This window comes from Acanthaster planci, unplaced genomic scaffold (assembly GCF_054643075.1).
Source record: "Acanthaster planci isolate LZ-2023a unplaced genomic scaffold, COTS_SCS Contig8, whole genome shotgun sequence".
NCBI lineage: Eukaryota > Metazoa > Echinodermata > Asteroidea > Valvatida > Acanthasteridae > Acanthaster > Acanthaster planci.
The window spans coordinates 27972-44273 of NW_028257632.1; the positions used below are offsets into that span (position 1 = coordinate 27972).

Below are 16302 nucleotides of genomic sequence, written 5' to 3' on the forward strand. Positions count from 1 at the left end.
AGCTGTTTCGGGATGCTGGTATCAGGCGCATGCGTGGCCAGCCCAGCAGATCTGTGCCGTGCAGATTATACCAGGGATTCCAGCCTGTTTTAAGACCTCCGTGTCGGGAATCTTGTCCTGCCAGCGGTGGAGGAGGTTGCGGAGGCAGCGAAGATGGAACAACTTCAACTGTCGTTCATGCCGTCGGTAGAGGGTACGGGTTTCGCAGCCGGACAGGAGAGTGGTGAGCACAACTGTATGGTAGACTTTAATCTTCGTGGAAAGTGTGATTCCTCTCCTCTCCCGGAGTTTCTGAGTCTCCCAAAGGCGCTGCTTGCTTTGGAGATGCGATTATACTGACCTCGGCATCGACGCTGGTGGAGCAAAAAAGAATACTGCCCAGGTTGAAGAAGTTGTCAGCGGCCTGGAGTTTCCGTCCCTTCACTGTGATGTACAGTTCGTGTTGCTGGTTGCCAGGGGCAGGCTAAAACATCACTTCAGTCTTCTTTGTACTGATTGTAGGACCAAAACTGTCGCAGAAAGATCTTAGAAGCTGTCCATCTCCAATTGCAACTCGTGCGCACTCGAAGCGTTAAGGGTGCAGTCGTCGGCGAATACAAGCTTCTCTGATCACAGTCTCCTTTACCCTCGTGACGGCCTGCAGGCTCTTGAGGTTGAACAGCTTGTCATCGAACATGTACTTGATGTGGACGCTAGAGTTGCTGTCCCTGAAGGCGTCAGTCAGCATTGCCGAGCACATCATGCTGAACAGTGTAGGCCTAGGGGTACGAACACAGCCCTGCTTGACTCCGTTTGTCACAGGCAAAGCGTTAGTTGCCTCACCGTTGTCCAGCACACAGGCCATCATGCCGTCGTGAAATTGGCGGACAATTGTGAGGGCATCCGAACTTCCCCATGATTTCCAGAGCCCCTCTCTACTGACCCTGTCAAAGGCTTTGGTCAGGTCAACAAAGGTGATGTACAGGTCTTGTTGCTTCTCCATGCTCTCTCCTGGAGTTGGCGGGCGGCGAACACCTTGTCCGTGGTCCTACGGCCTAAGCGGAAGTCACACTGGCTCTCGGGGATAATTGCTCCAGGTGCTCCAGGAGACTGTTGAGCAGTACGCGGGCAAGGATCTGGCCGGCGATAGACAGGAGAGAGATCCCGTGGTAGTTGTCATAGAATTGGCGATTCCATTTACGCTTGTCTATGTAAACAATGGAAGCATCTCTGAAATCCTAGGGAAGTTGTTCCTGTTGCAACATCGACTGGCAGAGGTCACTGTGGTGGGCGAGGAGAGCTAGGCCACCTGAGTTGAATACTTCGGTGGGGATGGCGTCAGGGTTGGGGCGCTTTCCCGGAAGACATTATGCTTGAAGGCTTTACTCTTCCACTAAGGGGGGGATGTCATGGTCTGGGCTAACTGGCACCTGGGGGAGGCGTGCGATGGCTTTGTCGTTTATGGACGCCGGCCGATTCAGCACGTTGTCGAAATGTTCTCCCCACCTCTCGATGATCTGGTTTTTGTCAGTAAGCAGAGTTTTCTCATCTGCACTAAGCAGGGGGTAATAAGCCGAATGACGGTAGTCCATATTGACTTCAGGGCATCGTGGAACCTCTTGGTGTTGTGTAAGTCAGCAAAGCCTTGGATCTCATCGGCCTTGCTCCTGAGCCGACATTCCGCATTGATGGAAGATCGGTTGGGACCGTTTTGTGCCTGCTGCAGGCAGACTACGTTGCTGTTCAAGCAGGGTCACTCTAGTGGGCAGGGACTGACATTTTTCTTCCACCAGCGTCTGGGCTTGGACATCATTTTCGCAGAACCAGTCCTGGTAGTTCTGGTTGCTAGGCCAAGGACCTGGAGGGCGGCTGAGTGGACTGTAGTTTCGAAGGATTCCCACTCTTTTTCGATGTCAGAACTGGGCTGGGAGTCAGAGCTAGTGTAATGTCAAGAAGTGCCGCGAGCTCTTCTGCATTTCAGTTTTGGGAAGTCAAATTTCTTGGCAACTCTCTGCCCCTATGGCCTTTTCTTGGGCTGTATGTGGAGGTTCATTTTAGAAAGATGATGGGATGATAACCCGTCCAACAGTCTAAACGACACACCGCCTTGGTAACCCGCACGTCTGGCCTGTCCTTTGCCCTAGCGATGATGTAGTCAATGAGATGCCAATGCCTAGAACGGGTGCATCTATGACCTCTTGTTGAGGCTATAAGGCGGAACATAGTGTTGGTGGCAGATTGTGATTGTGTTGTGTTTGGCACAGATCCTAAGCAGGAGGAAGCCGTTGCTGTTGCATTTCCCTCCGTTTTTACGATGACTCTGTCCCAGGACTGGTGGTCTGTACCAATACGGGCATCGAGGTCACCAAGGACGATGAGCTAGTCTGACTGTGGTACAGTAGAAGTAAGAGTCTCTAGTCCTGCGTAGAACTTGTCCTTGGTTTCTTCGGGATTAGTCATCGCGGAGTAGGAGCGTATGGGCACTGATAAATGTGGCGCTACTCCCCTGCCCAGGGGGAGTTGCATTTTATTGAGGGGGTCACTGAGACCTTCTGGAATGCTGGCTAGTTTCTTCAGATGTTGGGTTTTGATGGCAAAGCCACGCGGGCCTCACGTACGTCGCTCTTCACAACCTCATTCAGTCCAGTTAAAAAAGGGTATAGTCGTCAATCTCTGTCAGCTGGCCTTTGTCTGGAAAGCAGGGTTTACTTAGACATGCGATGTCGACTTTGTAAAGGGCTAGTCTCTGGCCACAAGAGAAGTCTTTTCTCTGGTCTTTCTGCCTTGGTTTAGATATTCCAAGATGCTAGAAGGAGTACCAACAATTTCTTTCCTTTCTGATTTCGACCACATGAAAGGGATCCCGCCAGACGCGGTATGCTGGCCAGGTTGTAGTGAGGCAGGCTATTTTAGAGCACCTTTACCAGCCCCGTCCTCAAGCTGGAAGGCAAGCAGAGTGATCCTAAATAGGGCTTCCTGGTCACTCAGGGGGGCTGCCGAACTCCACTTCTGCTTCGGGGTCCAGTAGAGAGCGACCTGATATCCTGAGCCGCCGTGTGCAGGTTTGCGACTACAGCTCCCAGTGTGTATCCGCACCTACTGCTTCGCCGCTCGCCCATCGCCATAGGGCGTGGAAGGGGTGGGTGGGTTGATGTCGTGACTTGCGCGTGAGTTGGATTTACGCAAAGTCGGTCTCACTCTCTCGTCCTGTCGCGTCCGGGTTCAGTGGCAAGACAGGGTCAAGACAGCTGGGAACGTGCACGGCAGGATGCCGGGGCTGCCGGAAAGTGACAAGTATGCCAGCAAACCGCCTCAGGGGCTCACTCCGGATTATCTGTAGAGGTTAACTCCTTTAGCCTTTGATTCTCCCGACCCATCCACAAGGCAGTGGAACTATTCGCCTAGCTGGAGATCTGATTCGTGGACACCAGGCGCGTGTCTCGCACGCCGGTGTGCCTGAATGCTGCACGTTAATAAAATTCGTTTTACCCATCTTCAGGTGACTTTTCCTAAATATAACTGGGGGAAGACAGAGGTGAAATTTCAATATTCAAAAAATTATCGTACGCGATAGGACGAACAACGTAAAATTCCCACAGGCCGACCGCGGAAAGGTTCCGGAAACTCGCTGCTTGACCTTTTACTTTCAGGCTCTACCCGCTTCGTAAGTGACTTCGTCACAAAGGTGGGCGCGCCACGATTTGCAGGCTCCTGTTGGGCGATCGCTGAAGTTGCGTGCTAACTTCCGGTTCCATGGTTCCACGTATAAACGGCAGTCAGCGTACAGTACTATCATTGTATTTAACTCTATATGTGCGGTGCATATGCAGTGGGCGTCGTTTTAACTGAAGTGACGAAACACTTTCGAACTGGACAGTGCTTAATAGCGAGAGTCAGCTTCTGTAAGCTCAACACCATGGGCTGCTTGCACGTTCCTTCACTAGCCCCTGGTCGTATAGAACACAAAAATAACGCTGACTGGCTATTTAGGATGAATATACATAACGTAAAGTGAATCGCATACACGTATTTCTCTTTTAAGCTACACTCTCGTGCCCTCCTACCCTCGTGCATGCCACACATACATAAATCTGCATTACGCGCAAACAAATTTTATCACAGTTCTAATTTAAATCTCCCAAATATGGGATATTTAAATTTTACAACACCAGGGGTTAGATCGCGCAAGGCATGGTGGGAACCAACATGGCGCGGCAAGATTGTACCCATGGGAACGAGGTTCATTGTTGTTTAGCAGCGGAAAATCTGTAAGCAAATGCCCATGCAGTACATTTTCAATGGGTCGCCCCCGCGCTTTTTGCCCCATAAACAATATGACCATTTATTTGCATGCACGCATAATTATAATTGAAGTTAAAATCTCATCCAACTAATACGCAGTGCCCTCGTTATAAAAGACCAGAATTTTATTCCTTAGTCGTCGAGCATTTTATCAGAAACGCTTGAAGAGGAAGGCAAAAACTAGTTTTTGGTCCTCAAAATATTGGAAACCAAGCTGGAAATGATATATATTACTGCGGGAACGACACTTTACAAGTCTGCTAACTATATATCACCGCGCTGCTCAACAACGCTCACCGCACTGCGTAATATGGCCTTAATAGTACACCATATCCGCTTTCACGTTCTCAAAATTGTTATATAGTACCAAGACTTCAAGTGTGGCATTTGGCGTATGGTATTACTGGTACCAACCTCAGATAAAATCTGAACCCGTGTTCAAAGCTGATTTGGGCAGTTTTCCAATACTCAACTTCAGCTCCGTCTCAGGCTTCAACTTTTTTTGTACTACCTGACTTTGAAGCTGTACGCGCACTAATTAGTCTAATAGTGCCATAAAACATCATATAAGAAGCAAGAGAGCAAAAAACTAACGTAATCCATTTTGATTTAAACACTTCAGGCCCACAATCGGGGATTGGTTTCGGGGACGAAGCCTGAGACGGAGACAAAGTTGAGTATTGGAAAAAGGCCTTGGCTACGTCACGTCTATTGTCAGCAAAGGTTTCATACATCGGAGAAGAGGACACCGAAAGTTGCTGAAAAAAACATGTCTCAGAAAAAAATCATTTCAGCATTGCAAGATGTCTCAGAAAAAAATCATTGCAGCATTGGCAACATGTAAAGTGTTGCTGCAATAATTTTTGAGCTTTTTCGCTTTTTTGTTACAAGGAAGACAATTCTTACATTTCTTTCTATGAGAGGAAAGGGAAAAGTTAAGCTTTTTCAAAGGACACACCGCTTGAAATGCACAAACGGGTTAAAAACTTTTTTTGCGGACATGAATCGACTCTATTTAATCAGCTTCTATTTTGTCGACATATCAAGGAATCGAAATGACCCTACAGTATAATATTGGGGCAGTTGTGAACAGAATTGAACAGTGTGTAGAATCGAATCAAAGTAGGTATTCATCCGTGAATGTCGTGTACCCAGTGTACATGTACATACATGTACAGTACGAGTATTACGAAGAGCACAGTCGACTATCTACGTAGTACGTGTACCTTCTGCTTGCAGATATTATTCATGCAGCTGGTATGGTATGGTACTTCACGGTAATAATGATGTCATAGTACGTGGACTGGACCGTGAGGCGGACCGTGATCGTGCCAGCACTCAGCAGCTATTTGATGAATATGAATGATTACATGTAGCCTACATGTACATGCCATAGTACCGTATTTGTATGTACTCAGTCGATGTGGGGAAAGATTCCGGCAAAACATGAACAAATTGAGCAGGTGAGATTAGGCCTAGCAGTACTAGTACTTTTAGTAGTACTGACATAACTGAGTGGGGCCTGGCGTACGTCTCCAACTCCAAGTTCAAGTGACGAAAGTACGAGCGTAGGCCTGTTACGCCCCAACTATAGCATAAGTCCCAACTATAGTTGGGACAGTCCCAAATGTAGTGCTGCAGTTGGGCTGGCCCAACTATTGTTGACCAATGTCTGGGGGAAATGTCTCAACATTATCTAAGTCAATGTGTCTCACACTTGACACAATTCATCAAAAATGTGGCACTTAGCCCTATGACCAATGACATGACATTTCATGTCATTTGTAAACAATATGACTTTGGCATATGCTGGGCACATCATGCACACAGGACCTCTCTGCTGTAGTTGGGCCGGCCCAACTGTAACACTCTAGTTGGGACGGGCCCAACTATAGTTGGGACTGATGCAATAGTTGGGGCGTAACAGGCCTACACTTGACTGGAAATGACTAGATACTAACCCGTGAAACCTGGTCTGCTATTTTTCTCAAGACTCTTAGAGGGTTCATGCTTGGACTCTGTTTCTGCATCAATTGAAAAAGGAAATCCCAAACACAATGATAAAATTAGAAAATGAATAGCATAAATGGGTCAGAGTCGAACCAGGGTCTATAGATCTGTAGTTCAAATCACTACCAACTAAGCTATCGAAGCGACGTAATGAATTCGCGTTTTTGAAATGTCTTAAATGGTGTATTGCATTGTCCCCTCTTCATGAATCATTTGTCACCCCAGCTACTGAAAAAAAGTAGCGCACCAGGTTTCACGAGCTAGTATTAAGTCGCTTCCCACTTTGACTTGAGTTGAGCCTAGCGCTAGGCCAATGTACTACTATAGTATTAGGCCTACTAGCTATAACGCTAGGCCTATGTCATGGGATCAGGTGAACTTGGGTCCGAGTTGACTGGAAACCGATGTCGTAATCCTACCTACCGTGCCTACCCTACATGCCTACTACCCTAACTAAGGCTGCTGAAAGTTGATTTCATGGTTCTCGTCACTGCCCGAATGGAATTTTCAGCCTGCATCAAAAAGTTCATCTTTTTCCTGATGTGCCTAAAGCCACATCTGATTTCACAGTTCTCCTCACGTCAGCACCCACGTGCAAATTTGGCCCACATCAAAAAAGTTCACCCTTCATTTTTTTAAAAAACAGCGTCAAGATCATGAAGATCGTCAGTCTAAAAACTGAACACTAGCACTATTGTATTGAATTGACATCTTTGCCAATACGTCAAATGCACTTGTTTTGGAAATGCATTTATTTGTACAAATTGGTCACAGTTGTGTGTCTTTGTACGTATAGAATGCAATGATAAATTGAGGGAGTAGAGGCATTTTTTGAAAAACACATGTACGTGTGGTACGCCAGTCCGCGTACATTTGAGTCACCAACAGAAAAAAGGGAAGAGTCAATTTTGATAGACAATCAGCGCGCTGTTGCCGGAATGGGCTAAAACAGATTTTGCATATGATGGCGCTTGGTGCGTGGCAGGAAACTGGCACATTGCATGCGCCCGAGGTGATATGCATCAGTTGGCAGCAGTTGAAATCCACACTGTTCAAATACCACATCCGGATTTGCTTTGGATCATCCAATGAAGTGGTACCGCGAGTTTTCCAAAGCCACAGTGATTCTTGCCGTCGACTCATGCATTAAAAAGGAATGTATGTCTTTTTTTGTCAATAAATTACAGTTGTTTGTCCTGTTGACTTTTAAAATTCTATTCTCTATGCAATTCAAATCCTTTTTCACAGTCAAGACAAGAGCCTTTGAAATGAGTTCAACCTTTATGCACACTGTGAGTGTGATGAACTTTAAGGAAAATTCCTTGTCAAATTTCTGGAGAAATTTGCTGATGAAAGATGATGAAAAACCCTCATCACTTTTCCAGGAGTGGCTGACGAGCACCTTGAGATCAACTTTCATTGGCCTAACGTGGCACGGTTCCAAACGTCGTGGCATACTCCCAGAACTGGGAGGTACACTCTACACGGGACAGTGGGGGGGGGCTTGATGTTTTCATACCAGCAGAATCCCTGTCAAAGGTTAGAAAAATTGGCAAAGATCAAAGTGTCTGGGGAGAAAAATGTTCTCTTGTCGTGCCTGTTAGGGTATTGCATACAACTTAATACTGTATGTTCGAAGGGCAGGATATACATGTAATAGGAACCAGTCTTCTGTTCAATTCGGACATGATTGTTTGTTAAAGAAAGGCAAGAACGTAAGTAAAAGGTCTGAATTTTGCCCAAAATAGCGCATAGACAATCAAACCATCGCGGCCATAGGTTAATGAGTTATTTTTTAGTCATGTTAGTGTGGATGGCTTTTGGGGGAAAGATTTGATTGAAAATGCAGCTTAAGACAGGGTAAACGGGCACATTCAGAATCCCATAGTGTTACAAAGCAATGTAAAGTTGCATCTGTGAGGCACACAGTGAGTGCCTCACAATTCTGAAATTACATGTATGTTGATACTAGGCCCTCTCAAGTTTCCTTTGAGATTACTTTTATCAACCTTGGTGTCAACCTGCTTGCAGCAGTGCTTGCTTGTCATTTCCGATATCGGAAAGATTGCGAGAAGAAAACGTTAGTATCACACGTAGGATGTGGGCCAATTCCTAGAATGAGAAATTTCACACTTTTCCTTCCATGTTTCATGGTATTGTTTGTGTAAACCATTCTTGATAAACCGAGCATAAAGGGTGTGTAGTAAAAAGCCATGCTTTTGTTAATTTTTTTAGTTTAGTGGCAAATTTTTAGCCTAATGTCTGACCGTTAGGCCAGCCTATATCATGTAGGCCTATGCTATACCCACTGCCTTCTGTGGCATCGCTTTTGATCACTGAAGTGTGCCGACTCGACTCAACTCAACTGATTAGACAACTTAACCATCTCTGCATCATATGAAAAGACAAATTGTCCGTTAAACAAGTCGACTCATCCTCAGGCATGTCAGGTGTGTGTGTGTTGTTGGGTACCGGTCAACTCGGTCCCGAGCCAACTTGGTTCCTTATGACTATGAGAAAATGTATGTCGGAGATCATTATTATCAACAGACATTAATTATTTCATTGGGTGGTACATGGTCAGATATAGTCCCTTCGCCCATTTACCACTTCGCTCACAAGATGCCCAGTGACATTGGCAATGTCTGCAGGGCGGTGCGTTATAAAGAATAGCATCTTCGTTGGACTTCAGCTCAGGGTTGAAATAAAATTTCTGTTTGCAGTTTGGAAGAATCGGGGAGAAAGGAAAAGATTTCTGTCTTTGCTTTTCACGTACGGTATCAGATTGAAAAAACTGTTATCGATTTCCAGTCTTTTTATATGTCCATTGATAATTGGATTTGTATCAGTTCTTGTAAAATGAAACAATTCGATGCTAAATGTAGTTTGTAATTTTGAATGATTTTAAACACGTACATGTATTTTCTACTGTGTGTTATTTCCTGTTTGTTATATGCATTATGTGTAACTAATGTAATTCATGAACATGTATGTAATTCGGATTTGCGCTGCGAGTCATGATAATTTGATGTATTAAACCATGAAAGGCTTCCCTTTCAAACGATGTTGCGTCTCTTTCATCCTCGGTTTCTTTATTACTGAACGTAATAAAAGTGAAGACCAAAAATTATATATAATGAAGCCTGAAAGATTCTAGTCTATCAACGCCTTGCTTGAAAAGTAGCCTTCCCAGTTGTAACCCCTAAATGGGACCGAGTTGATTTTGGACGGAGTCGAATTGGGACCGAGTTGATTTGGGACCGAGATAACTTGGGACCGAGTTGACTTGGGACCAAGTTGACTTGTTGCATATTGAATATTGTCATCATCTCTTTGAGTGGCATCCTCTAATTTGTATTGTTGTTTTCTCCCCCTATATCGATAGTTTAGCCTGAAATGTTTTATTTTTGTACAAGGAAATTTGTAGTAAAATAACATGATTGTGACCCAGTAGAACGTTTCACCGCAAGATAGCAAGATAGAAAGGAGCATTGGCCCTTTTTTTTAATGTAAAAGCTGTACTGGTACATCAAGATTTAAAAACTAAAAGTGACCTACATCTGACTGTGGAAATTTTATCAAGCGATACATCTTTTCCCTAAAAAGTACATTATTGCATACAATCTATGTGCCTTTTGCCCGTTCTTTGTACAGTGGGATTTCATTTTGGTTTCCCAGTGTAATTGAGTTTTTTGAAGGAGATTTGATTTTTCAACTGTCATTGTGCTTGGTTTTTTTGGCATCGACTTCTTGTGTTGAAAACAAAATTATTAAAATGTAAGACAGATAATTGAACTGGTTATAATAACAAGTAAACTACCGTACTGTAGATAGGTTTGCGGTAGCACCATGGATATATATCGCTTTTTACCATATGGGGTTCTGAAAAGAACCGGTGGTACTCAACGTTTCGGACAGTACATGTATGCTCTGTCCATCATCATTATAGCAAAATTTTCCAAATATTATCGTGATTTTAATATCACACCCCCACCATGAAATATCAGGAACAGAAAAAAGGAGAAAATACTTGTAACTAAGCCATATTTAGATCTATGGATACATACGCATGGCAGAACCCATTTTCAAAACTACATGTGTTTGTACACATGTACATCCAGGTGGTTCTGTGTACATGTATATGTATGTGAGCATGTACATGTATTTGTAGATATACCGGTACATGTACATGTAGCGGCAGATGCCTTTTGTCCTGTTGCAGCGTACGTGATGCGTTCATCCCTAAGCCAGTTTCTCCACACATTTTTATGCAAATTTGTGGGCTAGAATCTGTTTGTGTTGTTCTTTTCAAAGAGAAATGCTTCCCTCAGATTTTTCAAGGAATTTCTTCCTCACCACTTCCAGAGAAGACATGTACATGTACTAAGTTTCTTGTCCAAAATAAACAGAGCGTCTGAAATACGTATAAAGTATGTGTAAAAATGAAAGGGGGCCTCCATGTACGCGTACATGTTGGGAGAAGTGTGAGAAATTAAGGGGAAAATTGTCTAAACTGTTCAGGCCATGTCACGTGAGAAATATTGTGTAGGATTATATATCACTATGAATTTGAACACCGTGAATTCGTTGTGAATTCGCAGTTTCACCGTGAAAATTTTTTTCACGGCGATTTCACGGTCGTTTACCATGTGAAAATGCTCCTGGTCGTGACCTCTCGAGGACACCTTGAGGTGAGACAAAAAGCCGTGCAAATGCCGTGAGCCCTCTGAAGGAGTCCTCCCCTGCGGTTTGGTTAATCTAATAAACACTTTACGACCAATTAGCTTATGCCATTAACCAGGCCTCATAATAGGGCCAGTGAAACCACAAACCGCCCACTGTTTATAAAGTTACCAGGCACTTAACTGTGTGCTGCCCATGCCCACCACCCATCCTTGCTCAAGGCCACGATCAAATAGGTTGGTGTACAGTAAATGTGCTTGTGCAATGTACATGTACTGTACATACAACTTGTGGCCGGAAAATGGTCACAGTGCAGATACAGTAGATTACTGTTCCAGCGCTCCCTGATACAACGCTCTATACTATACTTACTATACCGATCTAACGCTCTATTTTCATTTCCCCAACTGCACGCCCATTCACTGTGTATTTTTTATGTGGTTGCTTGTAGTGCTCCCGTTTACAAAGCTTTTTGGGATATAACGCTCAGACTTTTCGGTTACAGCGCTCTTTACCTTGGAAAATCGGATTCTTTGAAAATCAATCCATCTTCACAAGGCCGCCACGATTGGCTGGCCAGGCCTGGACAAGTTTCTTATACCAGAAAGAAAGACAGGAAAAGGGACAGTCGAGTATTCATTCCAGAACGATGGTAAAACCTGCCCATGGAGGATTAAAGTCCTCCTTCCTAAATGCCCACGCATCGCGCCTAGCGATTGCAACGGCGGAAGGAGGCTTGATGCTTACCCCGTTGCGCGAGGTTGCAACCCGTAGAATCACCTGTACACGAAAAGTCATTGCCTGCTATGATTATAAATGTTACTCGATAAACATGTAGACATGTCTGTATTCTAATATTCAGTCGGACAGTTTGTGTCATTGATCATGGGCAGGTTAGGTCGGCATGTGTGTGCTTAGAGTTTGCACGGCACGACCTTTGTACTACAAACAAACCGTGCATTATTACGACCTCACTCTTCCTGAAGAACGCAACGACCTATCCTGTTTGCGGCATATTGAGGGTAAAATGGCCATGGAGTGCACGTCCGTTTTCAGTTCTTTGAAATGACAAAGGAATGTGGTGAGTGCATATTTGTTTTTTACGTGTATGTTTTTTTAGTATACTGCCTCTCCACTGTAGAATAGGCCTGGTGTGCGTGACTCTTTGGAACATATGTTGACCACCCTCGAAATTCCCTCAACTTGCCACAGCTTTGTACATTTGCGGTTATCCTATGCTTCCTGAACTCATTCAGAAAGGTACCCGTTTCGGAATAAAAATGTTGGTCGTTGATTTTTGGTGATGCAGCGCTCAGATTGACCTGCATAATGGTGACATTGGAGCAAGGATGACCCAAACTCTTTACACGTTGGCTACTGTAAAATTCCCCAAAAGGGTGGTTCGCCTTTGCAAGTTTCCTTTATCTGGAAACAAGCCAGTGATGTGCCTAATGGCCGTATTTAAATTCCACCTGGTGATGACGGCAAATGGTGGCAGAACCACCTACATGTATTGGTAAAATAAGTTGCAGTTAAAAGATGAACTTAAGAGGCTTATTCTTCAGAGGAGAGTCGGAACCGAGGGATCGAAGCGTTTGGTCGGTGAAATTATTCTTTAAAACTGCGAATTGTAATACAAATACAGCGTTTAGTTAATGTGCACAGGTCTTTTTCCCAGTCTGATATAAATTTCTTTCTTTCCAGATCTGATATCAGTATAATATGAAGTTTCCTGGTAGACAGTGTGGTCAAATAGTACTAACAGGAAGTGCAATTGGACTAACACTACTACCCTTAGTATTCATTGTGCACGAACTGACCGTCTCTGTCTACCAGACAAAGACCCGCCACAAAGAGCCTCGCGGGGGGGAGATCCCCGTCATACTGCGGCCGGACCGCCGCGCGTTGGATTGGCGAGAGGAGCTGCTGCGACAACTCAAGTCTGATCTTCTTGACGAGATCAACGGCATCCGCAGCGGGTCTCTCCCCGAGCTTCTCGCGTGTCACAACATCGACACGATCGACAAGAAGGAGCACCTGGGTAGGGGCGTGACCAAGGAAGTCTATCGCGGGGTGTACCGGGGTCGATCCCTCGCCCTGAAGATGGTCACCGACAAAGTGGAGGACATCAAGGCCTGCCGCCGCCGAAACAAGTACAAAAGGAAGTCTGACTGCTACGTCTATGCCAATTACAAACTGGTGAAGGAGATGGCACTGACAATGCAATTAAATCATCCAAACATAGTGAAAGTACACGTATGCAGATTAGATCCGTCACTGACGATGACAGCACAGCGACAACATTGGACAACGGCAGTTGTCATTGACGTGCACTATACTTTAAAAAAAAGCCTCTGACTGAAGCAAAAATTAACTTTACAAATATTTCTATAAGTAGGAAAAGAGCATATATATTTTAAGAAGTAAGCTTTTTGGAGAAATGTTATGAAGAAAATTATCTGAGAAGCTAGGCCTATCACCATATTGATATTTAGACTTTGAGTCCAGGCTTTACGTTTTCCCGACACTACCACGGTTTAACTGTGTCCCTAGGGCCTGGGTATATGTATTCGGAGTAACGACACAGCAATGGGAAGTCGTGGAGTGATATCGGTGTATGAGATTGGGGAGAGGACAGCTGGAAGCATCTTGAGGCTGTTACCATGGGGTAAACGTCTAGATGTAAGTTGCCTCGCAGGTTGGTGTTTTTTACTTTGTAACAAGTAAACCGTTGGCTAAGCAGTAATTAGATTCCTTCAGCTGTAAGCAAATTTCTGCATTGCAGCATGCAGCTCACTGTGGTCCTTGGGTATACAAATCAAGATGTGAGCATCAATATATAAGGAGGATCTTCGCTCAAGGGTAATTAATCCCTTCCCACGTTTTCCTGAATCACATTGCAAGCAATTAGCGAATTTCAAGAAATGAAAGTCTGGATGTGAGCATTCATTACTAATTCTTGATTCAAAGTGGACTGAGCGACTTAAACAACGAATATACCGAGCGCAATTAACTTACTGGATAACACTACCAACTTTTGAAAACAGCTGCGAGTCCAAAATCTTGCTACTGATAGTGTCGTCACTGATAAAGTGCATGCGCATTCAAAGTTGGATTCGATGTCTAGGCCAGTGTATTTCTTCTGAAATTTGTGAGCTCAGGCATTTTAATGGCCTTGAACGAACTGTTTGTTTCAATCCTAATATATATATATATATATGTGTGTGTCAGAAATCCCTCCTGCACTTTACGATAGGATATTGAGTAACAAGTATTAAATATTTTTTTTATTTTCATTCTCACAGATGAGCATCGAGGTGGCCGATCTTCTTCATTACCTGGAGCATTCGCCTTTGGGCTCCCTGGCCGTGTGGGATTTTAAGACCCACCAGTTTACGCTTGTGCATGGCAGACTCAAGCTTATCGATCTGGATGACGTGTCGGCCCAAGAACTATCATGCCAGAGGCATGCTGATTGCAACGTAAGGGTCGACACCCAATCGGGAAGAAGTAACATAGGTGAGTTGTGGAGCACCGCTCAATATTTTGACCCGACATTCCTCATTGAAGTTGACAGCCGTCGAGCTTTAAATATCTGATTCCTTAACTAGCCCTAACCCCGTTAAATTCATGTTTCAACCTACCTCTAAGTGCACCCACTTTTCGATTCTTATACCTTTAAACCGAGTAACCACATCCGTTAAATTCTCACTTATCCAACCTAATTCTTTACCTAACCTTACCCCACAACTCTCGATTTCTTAACCCGACTTCAACCATACCAAATTCTCTATAGCCCCAACACCATCTACTAACCGAATCTACTCGTTACTCAGTTAGATGCTAGAAAACTACAGATACGTTTGTCAGGACACAAATGCACTGTATCGGCTTTCAGATAAACAGACTTTGCTCATGTTAGAGATGAGTATTATATAAACATTTCATCAAAGTAACAAGCTGTATTCAACATTCGAACAAATTATGTACAAAATCAACGGCTGCTAGCCGAAACAGCCAATAATCCTCACACTAACTCTGTGCATTAACTCTCCCTTTCTCTGAAACCCTTACAAAATCCTGATCTCTGAAAATTTTGATTCAATTTGCTCTCTCTAAAACTACCAGAAAAATTGAATGCTCGTTTCTTACCCTAACCCAGATCATTAATTCAAAGGTTAAGCATAACCCAAACCCCACCCCACAGGCGGCACACAGTCTTTCGCCTTACCTTGCTCAAGGCTCCATTTTAAACATTGCACTGTGATAACATCGGAGAAAATGTCGTTGGGGTGGATCCGCGAGGCTCTTTTAGAGAAAACGTTAACATTTTACGTTTGAATAGTGCGTGATCAAAGAAAATTCATAATAATTAACTCTTTAAAAATTAGAGTCACGATGTCTGTCAGGGTGGATCATTCTGATAAGTTTGGTTACACAAACGTACATTTAAAAATCTCAAACGTAATTTGATCTTTAAAAGATACCGATAGAGTTACCTACTATGTGAATGTCTTCTCCACAGTTGACAGCGACACCGGTCTGGTGCCGTGCGTCAACTCCACGTGTTACGGACTAAACGCCAAGTTCAACGTAATCAGCGCTGCCAGAGGCCTGTTGGAATCCCTGTTGGACAACGCACCGCCTTTTGTCCAGCACGAGGTTGAAGACATCGTAGGTTTATCCAGCCAGGGAAAGATCCTGGCGAACGAGCTCAGGGAACGCCTGCAGCAGTTGATGTTTTTCACATTCAAACACAATTAGGAGAAACACGAAGAGGATTCAGTTGAAGACGGACACGAGAGCGGCGATTAGGCAGTTAAGAATTCGTGCGTGCCGCGGCCAGGGTCGATCAAACCACGATTGACAAGAAAGACTACATGACCTTCTGGCCGGTGCACATACTTCATGAGAATATATTGTGTATCAGTTTAAGCATGGTGCCATAAAAAGTGGTTTAAGTTATGCCAGCACTGAAATGTAGTTTGTATTCGATCACAGAACTAAGAAGATTCGACTGAAATTAAATTTGGCATTCTGTCAGAAAGTCGATTATGAACTCACGTGTGACTCAAAAGAAACGCATTTATTATGCATGCTAGTAATAAGAAACCTCCAAAAGCGGCCTACTTGTGCTCAAGTTCAGTCTTTTTAATCAACCTTCAGTGCCAACGTAGACCTTAACGGTGGGTCCATCTGTAAGCAAGTTTGTAGTGTGCAACAGCTCACCAGGCCTACGTCCACATGGCCCACATTGGCCACAATGTCCGCAAACGTTTGTGACCCAGCATGTCCGGCCTGAGTTTATATATATCCGAGGCCTCACAT

The 16302-nt window shown here is 44.2% G+C and overlaps 2 protein-coding genes across 2 annotated transcripts; one reads left to right on the top strand and one right to left on the bottom strand.

Moving 5' to 3' along the window:
- Positions 1 to 247: 247 nt before the first annotated feature.
- Positions 248 to 982, bottom strand: LOC147795528 (uncharacterized). Its single transcript, XM_087131709.1, has 2 exons — positions 626 to 982; positions 248 to 445 (listed from the first exon to the last, which is right to left on the bottom strand). The coding sequence occupies exons 1-2, from the start codon at positions 980 to 982 to the stop codon at positions 248 to 250; spliced, it is 555 nt and encodes a 184-aa protein (XP_086987835.1).
- Positions 983 to 5877: 4895 nt separating this feature from the next.
- Positions 5878 to 16037, top strand: LOC147795529 (extracellular tyrosine-protein kinase PKDCC-like). The gene is made up of 5 exons (XM_087131707.1): positions 5878 to 12055; positions 12679 to 13224; positions 13528 to 13656; positions 14280 to 14493; positions 15500 to 16037. The coding sequence occupies exons 2-5, from the start codon at positions 12697 to 12699 to the stop codon at positions 15736 to 15738; spliced, it is 1110 nt and encodes a 369-aa protein (XP_086987833.1). The 5' UTR covers positions 5878 to 12055; positions 12679 to 12696; the 3' UTR covers positions 15739 to 16037.
- Positions 16038 to 16302: the final 265 nt, after the last annotated feature.